Source organism: Camelus bactrianus, chromosome 6 (assembly GCF_048773025.1).
Source record: "Camelus bactrianus isolate YW-2024 breed Bactrian camel chromosome 6, ASM4877302v1, whole genome shotgun sequence".
Classification (NCBI taxonomy): domain Eukaryota; kingdom Metazoa; phylum Chordata; class Mammalia; order Artiodactyla; family Camelidae; genus Camelus; species Camelus bactrianus.
The window spans coordinates 69,172,501-69,187,595 of record NC_133544.1 but is presented as its reverse complement, the minus strand read 5'-3'; the positions used below and the strand labels follow the sequence as shown (position 1 = coordinate 69,187,595).

Below are 15,095 nucleotides of genomic sequence, written 5' to 3'. Positions count from 1 at the left end.
TTTAGGCCAGAAGTAAGCCCTTTGCTCTTCCTCCTTGTTGGGGTCTTCCAGTCCTCAGGAAGGACACAGAGAAAAGCTAGGTAAAGCAAAGGAATAGCACCAAGGGCCTGACTGCTCATAAGCAGATGGTGCCAAGAGAGTAACACCAACCAGACTTGAAAATATGATGCCTGCTCAGCTGGTGGCTTAAAACAAGAGATCTGGCCATGCCTTAGTGGCCATTGAGTGATCAATGTGATCAGACACTTAATAATAATATCAGAACGTCACAGCTCTGTAATATATCTCATGGCACATCATGGGCCATCTATTCCAACTGGTTCTGAGCAACTACACACACTATTCTTTATTAGATTTTAAAAGGCTAATTTACCCTTTTTCCATAGGCTGAACATTTTAGTTGTTCTTCTTACATAAAAAAACTTTCTGCTTTTACATACCAAAGTTTAATACAGTTATCTGAGGCCACTTTCCTGATTTATCAGCTTTCTTTAATCCTAGCCAGAGAACATTTATGGTATCTCTGATCTTCAAATTATCAAATTATCAACAATCTTGTAACACATTCAACTCCATTCTCCAGTTCATTAATGAAATATTGACAACTAAGACTTAAAACAGACTTCTTGCAGAACTGAACTCAACATCTCTCCTCAACTTGACATAAGATCATTTATTTGGTTTTCCTTGGCTAAGTCTTGTCCATTCTGGAACAAAAATTATGTAATCCAATAGTTTGATTTTTTTTTAACCTAAAAAAATACACTGTGCGAACTCTTTAAGTATCTACATAAAACAGATGTGTACAATAATACAATCTGTGTAGAACCTTTAAAAATGACCACTTTTACAATGGAGAAGAGGAATTAATTCATTGTAGAGCACTTTAGGGTTTCCATTACCAGGTATCACATGGATGCCTTCTGAAGCTTAATTTCTAATGCTTAAGAGACGTTGAAAGAAATAATCTGCAGTAAGATTCCACACTGGCACACAAACAGATGTATACATGTGAGATTAAAAAAGAAATCATACTAAATCTATGATGACAATTCATGTTTGGCATAAAAGTAATAAAAGCTCAATATTCCATTTTCAAGTAAAAGTAAACCTGAATCCATAATGAGACAAAAATACCTAACATGAATTTCTCTAACCATTCTTTTTAATATATAAAGCATCTTATAGACAATATTTCTTTTGTTTCTTTTTCTCATAAGGCCTAGATTATGGTTAATATCTCATGGCACCAAAAGTAATACTGCAACAGATATTAAAGCATTTTTTCAGCCACTTATGCTATAAAATATTAATTGCAAGCCTATGCATGTGCTGTATATACAAGGGATTAGGTAACTGAGTTCCTGCTCAGTTCTAAATCAATAAAAGATAACATGCTCAGCATCCATCATCGTTTGCTCTTCCTTTAGTACATAATAACTGCAAGTGGAAGATTCTTAAAAAAATATATTTAAGCACTTGTGGAGATACTATAAGCAGGAGAGGATGGAAGCAATACTCACCTAGGAAGGACAGGTTTTTCTCCAGAAGCAAGTCTCTCAGCAGGACTTCGTGCTCATGACCAATGGCACTGGGAAGTCTTAGTTATGGAGGGTAACACAGCTAGAGTTACACCATCAGAAAAAATGCTAATACCAGGGCTGTACTTTGAGATGAAATGGAAAAATGGAGGTAATTATAGAAACTATTCCTACCTTTAGCCCACATCTCAGAAGAAGGACATTTCTATACACATCCCTTCATTTGAATGATTCAATGGACTTTTCCTGTAATGTTTAAATGGATTTTGGCAAATAAAGATTTGTAAGTGGATACGAACTTTATCTGTTTTTGAAAAGAGAGGGATTCATTTTAAACATCCTTTATGCTATGTCAAAAATCCCTCAATTCAAATTAGGACCATTTATTAAGCACTTACTAAGTGTGGCAAAGAATACCAACCTCCCTTCGCCCTAAAAGAGTTTCTGGTCTCAGAGTTCCATAAATCTTCCGTGAATTCACACTTGTCACAGAGCCTGCATTTAGCAGCTCCTGTTTCACTTCTAGCCTATGATTGGTGATCTTCTGTGACTTGTGAAACCAAACAACTGACTTGCTGAGAGTTATAAGTCCTCTGGAGGAAAGACATCCTAGTAAAAGGCTGTGGATTAGGATGTGGGTACAGAAACTGTTTCATGTCTTTTCCCGAGTGTGCGAGTGTTCACATATTACAATATGCATAGAAATATATACACAGATGCCCATATACATTTCTGAGTGCTATTATGAGGCAGGCACTGTGTTAAGTGCTTTATGTATTTCATCCTCACAGTCATTAACATCCTTATTTTATAGATGAGGAAACTGGCTTAGGGAAAGAGCTGCATTAGGTCATAGGGCTGATGTGTGGCAAGAGAGGACCAGAATAAAATCTCTGGAAAGCCTACGTCTATGACCTCCTTACAACCTCTTAAAAAATATCAAAATTAATTATGAAAAAAAAATTGATACTAGCTAGTATTTCTTAAATAACATACACTAAGCTTTTGTGCTAAACACTTTAGTGTATCACCTTATTTAATCTTCACAACCACGTGAGTAGGTACTATTATTAGTACCATTTTTACAGTTAGAGGAATCAAGGCTGAGGAAGGCTGAGGAATTTGCTGAAGGTCCTGTGGCTGGTAAGTAATGAAATCAGGGATGGAGCCTGGAATTCTGGTCTATTTTCCAAAAGGATGAGACTGTACAAAGTCTGAAAAGGAGTGTTATCCTAGCCTAATACTGTAATTCTATCAAATAGTGTTATCCTATCCTAATACTTTAAATTTATCAATACTTTGGTAATACAGGCAGATCTTCAAGGTATTGTGCGTCCATTTCCAGAATATAAATATTGCAATAAGGCAAGTCACGTGAGTTTCTCAGTTTCCTAGTGCATGCAAAAGTTATGTTTACATTACAATGTAGTCTGTTAAGTGTCCAATGGCATTACGTCTTAAAAAAAGGCACATACCTTGATTAAAAATACTTTATTGCTAAAAAATGCTAACTAACCATCATCTGAGCCTTCGGCAGGTCGTAATCTTTTCGCCATAGTAACATCACAGATCACCATAATATAGTAATAATAATGGGAAAGTTTAAAATATTGTGAGAATTACCAAAATGTGACCAGAGAGACAAAGTGAGCAAAGTTGGAAAAATGGCGCCAATCGACTTGCTCACTGCAGGGATGCCACAAACCTTCAATTTGTAAAATGTGCAATATCTGAGAAGTACAATAAAGCAAAGTGCAATAAAACAAGGTCTACCTGCAATTATCCAATTCTCCATCTCTCTGATGATGTCAGCCTGGTCATATCACTCTTTGGTTTACCAGAGACTCTTAATTCTGATCATGCACCACAAGAGTCCAATTTAAATCAAATAAAGTTTATATAGTATTTGGTAAAAAAAAAAAAGTCTTAGAGAATTATCCTGCCTTTATCAACACGTACAGGTAAACATCATTTAAATCTCAGCATTCAAGAGGTGCGACCACTCACATCTGGTGTCAAAACAAGCCCCAAGTCATCCTCACTGTCTCTCTCTGTCTGTTTTCCCCTCCTCCACATGCACATGACTGCTCCTATTTAATTTCTCATTGAGAACAAAAGAAAGGAAACAAATTTTTAAATCAAAGAACTTCGCGCATTGGCAGAGACCACTGACGACATCTGATGACTACCTCTCAATGGCCCCTCATTACTAGGGGCATCCCACATTTTAGAACTAAATTATTTACTTCTATTCCACAGAAATGTGCTCTCACTCCTATTGTTGTAAATTATTTACATCTAAAATGTTGAATCATGAAACTGAGGTTACTGATGGTACAGAAATGAAACCCACAGCATTTTACGCTTCCTGCATCATTATCCTTGCTTGCTTCTCTGTTTAGGTCTTTGTCTAATAGCTGTGTCCTCAAGTCACACTTTGGAAAGCTGAGGTGGCTGGTTTCTCACACCTTTTGTGTCGGTGAATATAACCTGTGGTAGGAAAGGAGGGAGGGAGCATGGCTATGTAGGAAAAATTACAGCAGACACCAAAAGAAAAAGAAGGCACAATGACAACAGATAGATTCTTTGCTACTATGCTTTTTTGGTGTCTTACTAATAAATAACCAATTGATTTTACTCTACTTACACAAATGTCTACGTGTAACATTTTCATAATGGAATAAAAAGGTTTTGCACCTATTCTATTTACTAAATGTGTGCTTTCTTTCTAACACAATGATGTAATTTACCGAGAGCAAGCAATATACACATTACCAAATTATCAGAACAACATACAAGTAGCATTTTCACTCACAAGAAAACTAATACTTTTTATTCAGTGTGAAATAAAATAATTCCTGTTGATCAGCCTAGGAAGCATCTATGCAAGTGTATTTACATTACAGGAAACTGCTAATGCCTCAATGCAAAGATAAAATCAGTTCTCTATAAACCTCCCAGCCCATTTTATTCTGCATGGTGAAAGCAATCACCAATTTGAAAGTTTGGAAAGATATACTTCTTAATTATGCTTTGTTTGATATAAACATATATAAAACACAAGGTCCAGAAAATAAAGCTTATAAAAACAGTAATTTTACTGGCAATAGGCAAAATGGAACAGTGAAATTATAATCTAGTCACTGAATGCAATTTATACACATACATCATTATCTTTATCAACTGAAATCATGTACTACATTAAACTCTACCAGCAATAACACAATCTAAAAAGGAAAGTGAATGGTGGCAAAAAAGTAAGGAAAAATACTCCAAACAGAATTTATAATGCTCCATAAGCAGAAACACTTAGACTTTCTCTATAATAATACCTATTATTGATGTATGGCAGTGACCATGAGGCAAAACTTGTAAATAACCTCACAAGCCATTTTCTACGCCAGCAATACAGCAGTCTAGTTTCCCGTAAGCATCTCAACTATTACTGAAAAACAGCCTCCTGGCATTTACAAAGCAGTTGACTTCATACTTTAGCCCATGCATATATAATTAGATAGTTATATTTAAAATCAATATGCAATCCTTCAAAAGACATTATGCTTTTAAAACCTTAACTTTAAATTGATTTTTAACTATTTTATGTGCTTTAAAATTAACATGTAATTCCGCCCCAGATACTTCGAGATGGTGTTAGTTGTTATATGAATGTGCTAAACTTTATCACTGTAGCAACATGAGGTTGGCATTCTGACAATTTCTAACACTATCATTAATTTTACACTGAAAAGAAGTCTAGTTTCACTTTGGTCTAATAGAAAGGAGAGCTTATGTCAGTGCTGTGATGTATTAATTTAAGTTAGACTGGGAGGAACAGACTTGGAGGATAAATACATAAAGGGCTATAATGTAGATACTAAATACTTACAGGAGGGCTCTGTTAAAAGATTATTTTTCAAAGGTTAACTTTATGAAAAGGAAAATGAATAATCTTTTCTTCGGCAAAAATTTTGCTTACCCTAAGCCTTTATGAAACAAGGTGGAATATAAACACACGTCCACATGCGCGCCCACCCACACATACACACACACACACACAAGGCAAGCAAGGGCTTCTAACAAAAAGCCTCCTGACAGGTAATCACCTAGTCACAACTGGTCACAATGCCACCTGCACTAACAAAACCCAGAAAGGGCACGTTATATTATTAAGAAATATGAGACTTACGGATTCGGAAAAATACAATTTTCATTAAAAAATTACTAATTATTTACTCTTTAAATAGCATTTTTAGCTAAGGGTTGTCAAAATTCTTAGTGTTGCCACAACACTGTTAAATGTATTCATTAATAATCTATTTCAAGAAGTGGTTACTGTTCACGCAAATCCTGCTTGAATAAGTAAGTATTAACTCTTCAGTAATCTCAGTATCTTTAATGAAGAATGACTGGACATCTGTTCTCATAGGCTTAAATCCAGTCCAGAGGGAAAATTAGCTTGGTTTTCTCTAAAAATGTTTATTAGAGACCCAAGCGACAGCTCAGCTTGTAGTCAACATTTAAGCAGTAAGAATCTACTGTCCTTTAAAATGTGATGGTCTCTGGTGGCATTTTAATCACATCACCTCTTAACTCCAGCCTCAAAATTTATCCTGGTAAACGCCACTGAACTTGGTTCATTTTAAACAGAAATTTGTTATATTTGAAAAAATGTTCACAGGAATGGTTAGATACATTCCAAGACAGTATGTTACCTGCCTAATGACTCTGTACCTTTAAACTCATTGAAAACCAAGCAGTTTGAAAGAAGCATGTGCACGTGCAACTGCTGAACTGACATCTTCCCGGGGCCTGATTTTCCTTAAGCCGTAGCAAAGAATGGTCTGCAGTGACCCTCCAGTTGATTGAATATAAAATAGAAGAGTATGAAATGTGTTTTGTGAAGCAGAACTTTATGTCAGGTTAAAGCTAGACACATCTCCTCCACTGAGTCTAAGCTCGTCAATTGTGCACCTAAAATTTTATGGGAAAGGATACTGTTTGATGCAGTCCACCAGTGGTCCATAACAGCAGTCGTTCACGATGCACTGCAGACAAATAAGAGAAAGGGTCTGGGCTGGAGCGACTACAAAAATTGTCACAGTTAAACAGTATCCTAAAAGCGGTAATTACTTTTCTTAAAATTTTTTTGCAAAGCTATCAAAAGACTGTTCTGATTTAATCACAAAACAAAAACTGCATGCTTTTTATTCACTATAAAAGCAAGCTATTAAAAAGTGAAATGCTCTTCTCGAAATATTGCATTGCCATTTATGGTGCACCCTGACCTCAGTGATAGTTTATGATGACAGTAATTAAATGAGGTTTAAAATCCTTTACTCTGCTAGGCAGATAACAGCATTGCCACTGAAAATAGACAGCTGTGATTAATACCTGATAGACCTGATTTGCTAGAACTCCATCTGGAATCTGAGAAGGGTCCCGTAGCATACTATTTATAACAGACTTGGAGGCTGCAGAAGAAAAGAGATGAACTGTTAGCAGACAGTCAACATACTTTTAATGCAACATGAGAAGTGACATATACCTATAAACACACAAACCATGAAAATAAAAACATTACTGATACTGATCAGTTTTCCCTTTCTTTCAAATCTAAAGGGAGCTTTTAATTAGACCCTTCTGCCAAGTTTGAAGCCACATTGCCAGATTTGAAGATGACCTAATTTTTCCAAGGTAAAGTATGTTATAACCAAGTATATGTACCTGGGTAGCTTAGTGAAGGCAGGCCAGATTCAAAGACTTCAATGATGTCAATAAAACCAACTTCCAGCCAAGAAAGCATCTCTGAATTCTAAACCTTCCTAAAATAATTTTCGTCAACTGTCATAAAATGTTACACATGTGAGGAAAGTAAGTAAAACTGACTTACAATTGAGCAAATCTTAAATAAATATATATACATGTATTTGTATTTATATATGAGTATCTTTCCCAAAATCTGTCTAATCACACCCAGTTGCAATGTAAGTTGACCTTACCCCAGGGAACTGCAGCAGAAGGGGCTATGGAGGCATCTTAGGAGGGATGCTGTATCAGATCACACCCTCTAAAAAGCAAGGCAGGAGATCCTGGCCTCACTGTTTACTGTAGGCAGGTCGAAGCCAGCGGCCAGAATTCCTCTTCCTCAGCATGGGAGGAAGGCAGGTCTCTAGACTGAACCTAAGTCAAGCGTTGCTTAGGAATCAATTCTTTCAAATCCTCCCCAGACATTTAGCAAAATGGCTTAGGGTCTGGTCCTTATAAGCACAAACTAAAATATGCATACTGGATAATTATCTAGTTAACAGAATGAACACAGACCACAGATCTACCACCATTCAGGTTCTAACATTACTGTTGGTCTTTTTTTTTTTTTTTAAAGATTATTATGTTCATTATCAAGTTCAGGACCATAGAACACTGACAGGAGTGATAAATGTTAGTAAATATCGTGGAAAGAAATAAGGAAATTACATCTTTATCACTTAAGCACAGTACTGAGTTCACAAGGAAGAAGTAAAGTACAATTATTTTAATTATTTCCTATTCTTAGTTGCATAACTGCACGCTTATAGCAATGTTATGAAGTTAACAACCATTTTGAAACATGTCTGCACTGCAAGTGGAGAAGCCCTATTTGGATATCTGAAGTCTCAAAAAGAGCATCATCACCAGAGGAATCCTATCCAGTCCTCTCTCTACAACCAGCTCTGCAACATGGCAAGTTATGGAGCCTCTCAACTTCAGTGTCTTCATCTGCAGAGAGTGATAACGTCATCTGACCTGACTACCGTTAACGGTTCTTGTGTGAGTCCCTAGAGAAAACAACTACAACAGCTCTTCTGTTCTTTTGTTCGACTTTAAGTAATAATAACCAAATCATGCTTAGGCATTTGCTTCCTGTAAGCTTAAGTTAGACTCAATTATTTCTGAAAGAAATTACCATGGATAAGTGGAACAAACACTGGAATTACAAAGCAGTAAAGTCTTAATTATTGCAACCATAGTGTTAAATAGATCGTAAAGAACCTGGTAAACTCACTCTGTTTTCCCAACTTAACTCTAAGGCCAGGCCAGTAGGAGGGGACCAAAGCAATCGCTCACGCATTGGGTCACCTTCTCTGGGGGTCCTATACTCTCTCTGGTCTACCACTCAGTCACCAGACAGTAATGGAGGACACAGTCTTTTATGGTACCCACAATGCCATCAGGGCAAGTGTCTCAAGGAAACAGAAGCGCCTTCTCCACGTGTACCTAGTCATTGTTGAGATGTTACACTGCCAACTCCCATGCCCCTGTGAGAAGATTACTACATGACCAGACAGCTGAACCAAAAGTGCTAGTCTATAGAAAATTACTGACCTCATACCAAACTGTATGCAAACTCACTGCTAAAACCATAAAACAAAGGCCCTTAAAAAAAAAAAAAAAGGGACAATACCCTAAGACAAAAAAAAAATTAGGTCATTTATTTTATGAGGGAAGAAAGGGAAATATGAAAGGAAAAAGAAACTTATGACATCATAGTTTTCCTTACAATATAAATTTTAGAACAGTGTGCTTATCAGAATTAGGAATCATAGCAAATAAACTTAAAAAACAGTTTGAATATACTGAATAGAACACTATTCAAATTAGAGGAAGCTTATGAGAGGAAGTCAGTCATTTTAAATTGAATAGTAAAAATTATATATTGACTCTGCATTCGTTTATTTATTTATTTTAGTTGGAGATAATTAATAGTTTATTTACAATGTTGTGTTAGTTTCTGGTGTACAGCATACTGATTCAGTTATAATATATATACTTTTTCATATTCTTTTTCATTATAGGTTATTACAAGTTATTGAATATAGTTCCCTGTTGCTATACAGTAGGACCTTGCTGTTTATTTTATATATAGTAGTGTGTATCTGCCAACCTCAAGCTCCTAATTTATCCCTCCCCCATCCCTTCCCCCCTAGGTAACTGTAAATTTGTTTTTGATTTTAAATTCAACTAAATACCTTTTCTCTTCTTGCAACCTGCTGAAGTCAAGGCAGCGGCTCCAATGCAGGATGCGCCTACCTTACCTGCAGATTCTGTACTCAGGCTTCACAAAAGTATGTCTATGTCTCAGATCAAGCCAGAGAAAGTATGCACACATACTTTCATGCACATATCCTGATGCTTAGGAACTGCCAAAGGGGTAAATAAAAACATCAACCACATAGGGAAAGGCAATCGAACAATCTTGGAATAGCTGGGGATAAGAGGCCTCAAGGAAGCCTGTGCCTTTCAGGGAAGCTGTCCCGATGCCAGCCACAACATCGGCCCAATGTGCATCCGTCTATTTTGCCCATATGTGGATGGGAGTCTTGTTCTCCCTATTCTCTGCAAGAGGCATTCCTTCCGTTGATGTCACAGTTTAACCCCGCCAACTGTTTCAACTGCTGGGATTTCTACTACCTACCAGGCACGTGCAAAAGCAAGAATGCTTGAGTCACTTGGAGCAAGATACACCAGAACGGGGGAGAGCAGGTGCCTGTCAAGGCACACTACAGAAGACAGGCAACACTCTGTGTGGTTTTATTTCTGGGCTCTCTGTTCTGTTCCATTGATCCATGTGTCTGTCTTTGTGCCAATACCATGCTGTTTTGATTGCTGTAGCTCCGTAGAATATCTGAATTGATACCTATTATTGATAAGATCTCTACTATCAGTCTAACAGTAACTCCCATATAAGCAATCTGTTTTTTAATTTCTGGTAGCTTTTAGATTTTTCTTTGATATTCAGTAGTTTCATCACCGTGCACCTGGCTATGGCTCTTTTCATTTAACCTGCTTGGAATTAGCTATGTTTCAGTTTCATAAATACTTTTAGCTAGTTTGAAAAACTGGAGCCATTATAACTTTGGCCTCCATTCTCTCTTTCTGAAACTCTCACATTAGACACCTCTTAGAAGGTCTCACTTATCCCCTATATCTCCTACTCCCATGAAGTGTTTATATTTCCCCTCTTGTCATCCCTTGTGTCATACTAAAGTTGCTTTCCTTAGATCCAGTGTGGAATTCTCTAATTTTTGTTCTAAATCTTCTAATTTTGATTTTTTGTGTAATCCAACACTTTACTCACCTAATGAACTTTCAACTCCAATGACAATGATCTCATTTCTAAATTTTATTTTTGCTTTTTAAATGTTTTTTACACTATTTTCTATGCTTTCATTTATCCAGTTGAAGTCTTTCTTTTCATTTATTCAGTTTATATAAGAATTTTATAGTTCATAAGTCACCTTATAGATTAAATTTATAACGTCTTCATTTTGTCATCTCTAGTCCATATTATGTTATCTATGTATCTAATCTATTTTACCTTCTACCTGCCCACCCATCTTCCCTATGATAGTGGTTTCCTCACTTGCTTTGTAAATTTTTACTGTGAACTTATTTTCAGCAAGAACTGTTTGACCTGCACTGTGTACAAAACCATGACCAAGTAGTTTCATGTTCACTTTTGCAGAGATTAGTTTTATTGTTAATTTTTTAGCTCAGGCTTCCTGCAGGAAAGAAGAGTGCAATTCTGCACAGATCCACAAATGGTGCTGACCTATTTCTAATTACTCTCTCCTTTCCTAATATTCCACAACTTAAAGCCACATAGAGTAAGCAAGCTTCTTTGCCATTTTCTCCAGGCAAGTAGAATTTCCTAGTCCTTTTTCGCATGGTTTGGGCCATGTGTGGAAGCTTAATTCCAGCTCCTGGCTGCATATCTTTTCCTACGAGGATTAAAAATCCCAGTCCCTGACTTTTATGTCTATATCTGAAGCTAACAATTCTTACAGACCTATACAATGTGAACCTCTATTTACCATTCTGCAAACACATTCTCTCCCCAGTCTTTGAACCAAAGATTGAATTCTTTTTGTTTGAAGTTGGTCACATACTTTAAGATTTTTTTGTTGTTTATTTGGTTTATCATTTCTATGTCTTTGTGCCATAGAAACACAGCCCATCAACAAAACTCATTCTGCTGACATTTTTGGAAAACCTTTAGTACAATGTTCAAGAGAAAGCTGGTTTCCTTGTTAATTTTTTGGAGTTGAAGTTATATAATTATATAAAGACCCTTCCATCAAGTTGGAGCCCCAAACAATAGAGAGAAGGTGAGGTGACAAATATGCAGATAGGCTGGAGAGTGGAACCACCTAGACCACCCCGAAGTTCTCTCTGCTGCACGGTGGCTGGCTAGGCCAGGGAACGGGAGAATGGTCGCTGGTGGCTAGAATTGTTACCCTGACTCCTCCAACGGCTACTGCCATGTTGCAGGCCAAAGCGCTGTGCTAAGCAGCAAGCCTAGGAAACAAGACAGCTTGCTTCTGTGGGTTGGAGAAGGGGCGCTTTATGCAACAGTCAACATGCTTATAGTTCGGCCATTTGGGCTGGGCTCGATGGAGGTAGCTGCACTTCAGGTGGTGTCAGCTGAAGTGGACTATCCTGGTGCCTAAAGACTCGCTTTCATGACGGCTCACTCACACGTCTGGCAAACCCGTGCTCACTGTGACATCAGCCATAACTGGGGTCGGTGGGGGGGCCTCGGTTTCTCTCCATTTGGGCCTCTCTAAGGTCCACCTGGGCTTCCTCTCGAATTGATGGGTAGGTTCCAAGAGCAAGCATCCCAAGGGAACCAGGCAGAAGCTTATGACTTAGTATGACATCTAGCCTCAGCTTTCACACAACAAGACCGTAATTTTTCTTTACATACTCCTTCCTCAAAAGAGGAAAACCATGCCTTGTAAAAGTAAGGTGGACTTGCAAAGCTAGGCAGTATAACACTTTCAAAGAGAGAGACAGCGTGGAACAGTGGTTATGAGCTGAGCCTAGACCCAGACAGACCTGGTTTGTGGCCTGGAACTTCCCCCTACCAGCTGTGTTATCTTGACAAGTTAGTTAATACTGGAGACCCTCAGTTCTCTCATTGGTAAGAGAGCACATTACTTTGCAGGGTTGTTGTGGAGACAAAATAAAATAACACATAAAAAGCACCAATATGCTGCTTAACATGTGGGCTGTTACAGTTGTTAAGCTGTTAGGTGTGGCCTGCTTTCTGCCTCCCAAGGTCTCATCATCAGTAAGTAGATCATTTGTTACCTTCTATGGCCGAGAGGGTGAAAAAACACAAAAATTTCATGAGGTGTGTCTGAAGTCAGGGGCCTGCTCTTACCAAGTACAGACTTCCCAGCCTTGGACAGAGCAGAAGTAAATCTGTTCGACAGGCAAAACCTGGCAAGGCCTGATTCTCCCTTCTTCTACCCATCGCCTGCCCCAGCCCTTTGTGGTACTCAGTGCATTCAGTGCACAATCCAGAATCAAACCTGTTGTCTGGAAATAACATGGTAGAAGTTTACACATCTGTGTGTATTAGCTTCATGTGTTATCACTCAGTGGGGGGTTTTATATTAAGTCTTGTCTATAACCATATAAGAGAGGAATTTTCTTCCCCCTGACTTATGGCATTTCAAGTATCAGCCATCAAGCAAGTGGAGACTTTGCCCCAATCATTAACATCACATCCATTTTTATAATTCTTGCTTTCCTTAGTGTAAGCTCAGATCACTGGCCAGTTACTACAGAAAGGAACTGAGGCAAACAGCAGGTGATTCATCTGTGCTCTTAAGGTCCCTAGAAGTTCTGTCTACTGCAAAGATTGCCATTTGACTAGGATACATCTGGACTAAAACAAAGACCATATATAGCTGGGGCATCTAATCCAAGGTCACAAAAAGATAAAGATGAGATGGGCCACTGAAAGGAAAATTAATGTGTAGACAGCATGATGATGTGAGAACCTAATTCTTCTCCTACTTAAGGAAAACAGTCCCTGCAGCTGAATATGGATGGAGTAGCTGGATGGAGAAGTCGGTGGCTCCCAAAGTACCCCAGGGGTTCTGCCTCTTCGTGTGGCTGCTCCAGAGCCCAGCTCCAAAACAGCAAAGCCTAAAATACCAGCTAGAATTTAATCTTTTCATTAAATGCTGGTGTAAGACCTCTGGACATCAAAGTCATGAAGGTCTCAAGTTACATCTCTGTGGTGTTGGCCTGTTAAGTGTCTTTTCTGGACAATTTCAATCTTGCTAGTGGCCTACAGGAGCCTACTTTCTCTTGCAGTTAGAACCATTTCTCAAGAATTCCAGGCAGCCACGAGCTCTGCCACTGCCCACGAGTGATCTCTAAAGCAGCCTGACTCCATTTGACAATCTGAATAAAAAATACCTTTTAACAACAGGGAATCCTATAGGGACAAACGATAGTTTTGCTCTCTAACTAGCACATAATCATATAAGAAAGAACTTGAACTAGAGTCCATCAAATAAAAAAGCATTATGTTAAGGACAAGAGGAGGATGTCTCCAAAGCATGAATATTCACGCTGATCAGATCTTGTCTTGGGCAACTTACAGCTCCACAGCCATGAGACACCATCAACTTTTACTCTTGACAAACATTCAACAGAAAAGTATTAAGCACCCGATTCATAACAGGGACATACTTCATTCCACCCCCAACTGCATTCACCAAATCTGCTATGTTCTTTCACATCTTTCCCATGCCAAAACTTTGAAATTCAGTTCAACTCTCACCTCCTCAAGTGAAGTTTTTCCTTAACTCTTCCGATAAATTGTTCTCCTCTCCCTCATCCTGTGGAGTGGAGTGAACTCACTGTCTACCAGTTATCTGGCCCTTGATTAAATATTACTTTGTCACCTGTTGACAGATGATTGCTCAGGATACAAAGACTTGAAACCATGACATCTTAAAAAAAAAATCTGAAGGAAAAAGGAATGCTTAGCATGGTAAAAAATAGAGGTATCATACTTCTTCAATGTTATCTTTTCACATCTTTACATATATTTTACGTGGAGGATTAGGCTCATCCTGTGGTCACCCTAAGAAGATAACAAATAATTCGTAGAAGTTTCTGGTTCTGAAGCTGTCAGGCTTCAGATAGCAAGCTCAGCTTTATGTGGCCTTATATTTGGTCCACATCAATCTTTCTTAGTCTTTTTTTTTTTGTTTATGTTTTTTTGGTTTCGTTAAAGCCCACCTCAGAACACTTCTAGGCAGGTAATTTTTTAAATTGCCACCCGGTCCTATGGAATTTTAACACAGGTGTGTATATCTGGTTATACAACACCACCCTCTTTGAGAATGCATGGTTCACTGCAGACTAAGGAACTGCTTGTGTCAGGACACTTGGCAAGCTGCCTAAAGGCAAAAATATTTCTCCGCTACCACCTCAAAGTTGCTCTGCACAAACAGCTACTCAATAACTTGCTGACCGAATTATTAATGAACGACAAAATCCAAGCCCTGCCTATATTCCCTACTGTTACAGCAATTCTTAGGTAGTCAAATGGATTTGAATTTGAGCTTTTCTTACTATAGATGGGTAGGCATCTTAGAAAAAAAAAAAAAAACTGTTTCCAGAAAATGTAGACTAAGAGGCTATAGGACACAACAGGTCTTTAGATAAATGTTGAAAACATTTCTAATGCCACGTCTCCTGAAAAGAAGA

General features: G+C 38.0%; 1 protein-coding gene across 12 annotated transcripts in view; it reads right to left on the bottom strand.

Annotated features, from left to right (window-relative positions):
* Nucleotides 1-15,095, bottom strand: part of CDIN1 (CDAN1 interacting nuclease 1) — a 224,746-nt gene that overhangs the window by 127,761 nt on the left and 81,890 nt on the right. For all 12 annotated transcript variants that reach the window (XR_012507614.1, XR_012507613.1, XR_012507615.1 and 9 more), the window contains 3 exons: nucleotides 6,933-7,012; nucleotides 6,537-6,586; nucleotides 1,524-1,591 (listed from right to left, as the gene is read on the bottom strand). Coding sequence is in view for 7 of the 12 variants with exons in the window: in XM_045524165.2 (XP_045380121.1) it covers nucleotides 1,524-1,591; nucleotides 6,537-6,586; nucleotides 6,933-7,012 (198 nt within the window). In the remaining 5 variants the exon portion in view is untranslated. The remainder of the gene's footprint in view (nucleotides 1-1,523; nucleotides 1,592-6,536; nucleotides 6,587-6,932; nucleotides 7,013-15,095) is intronic.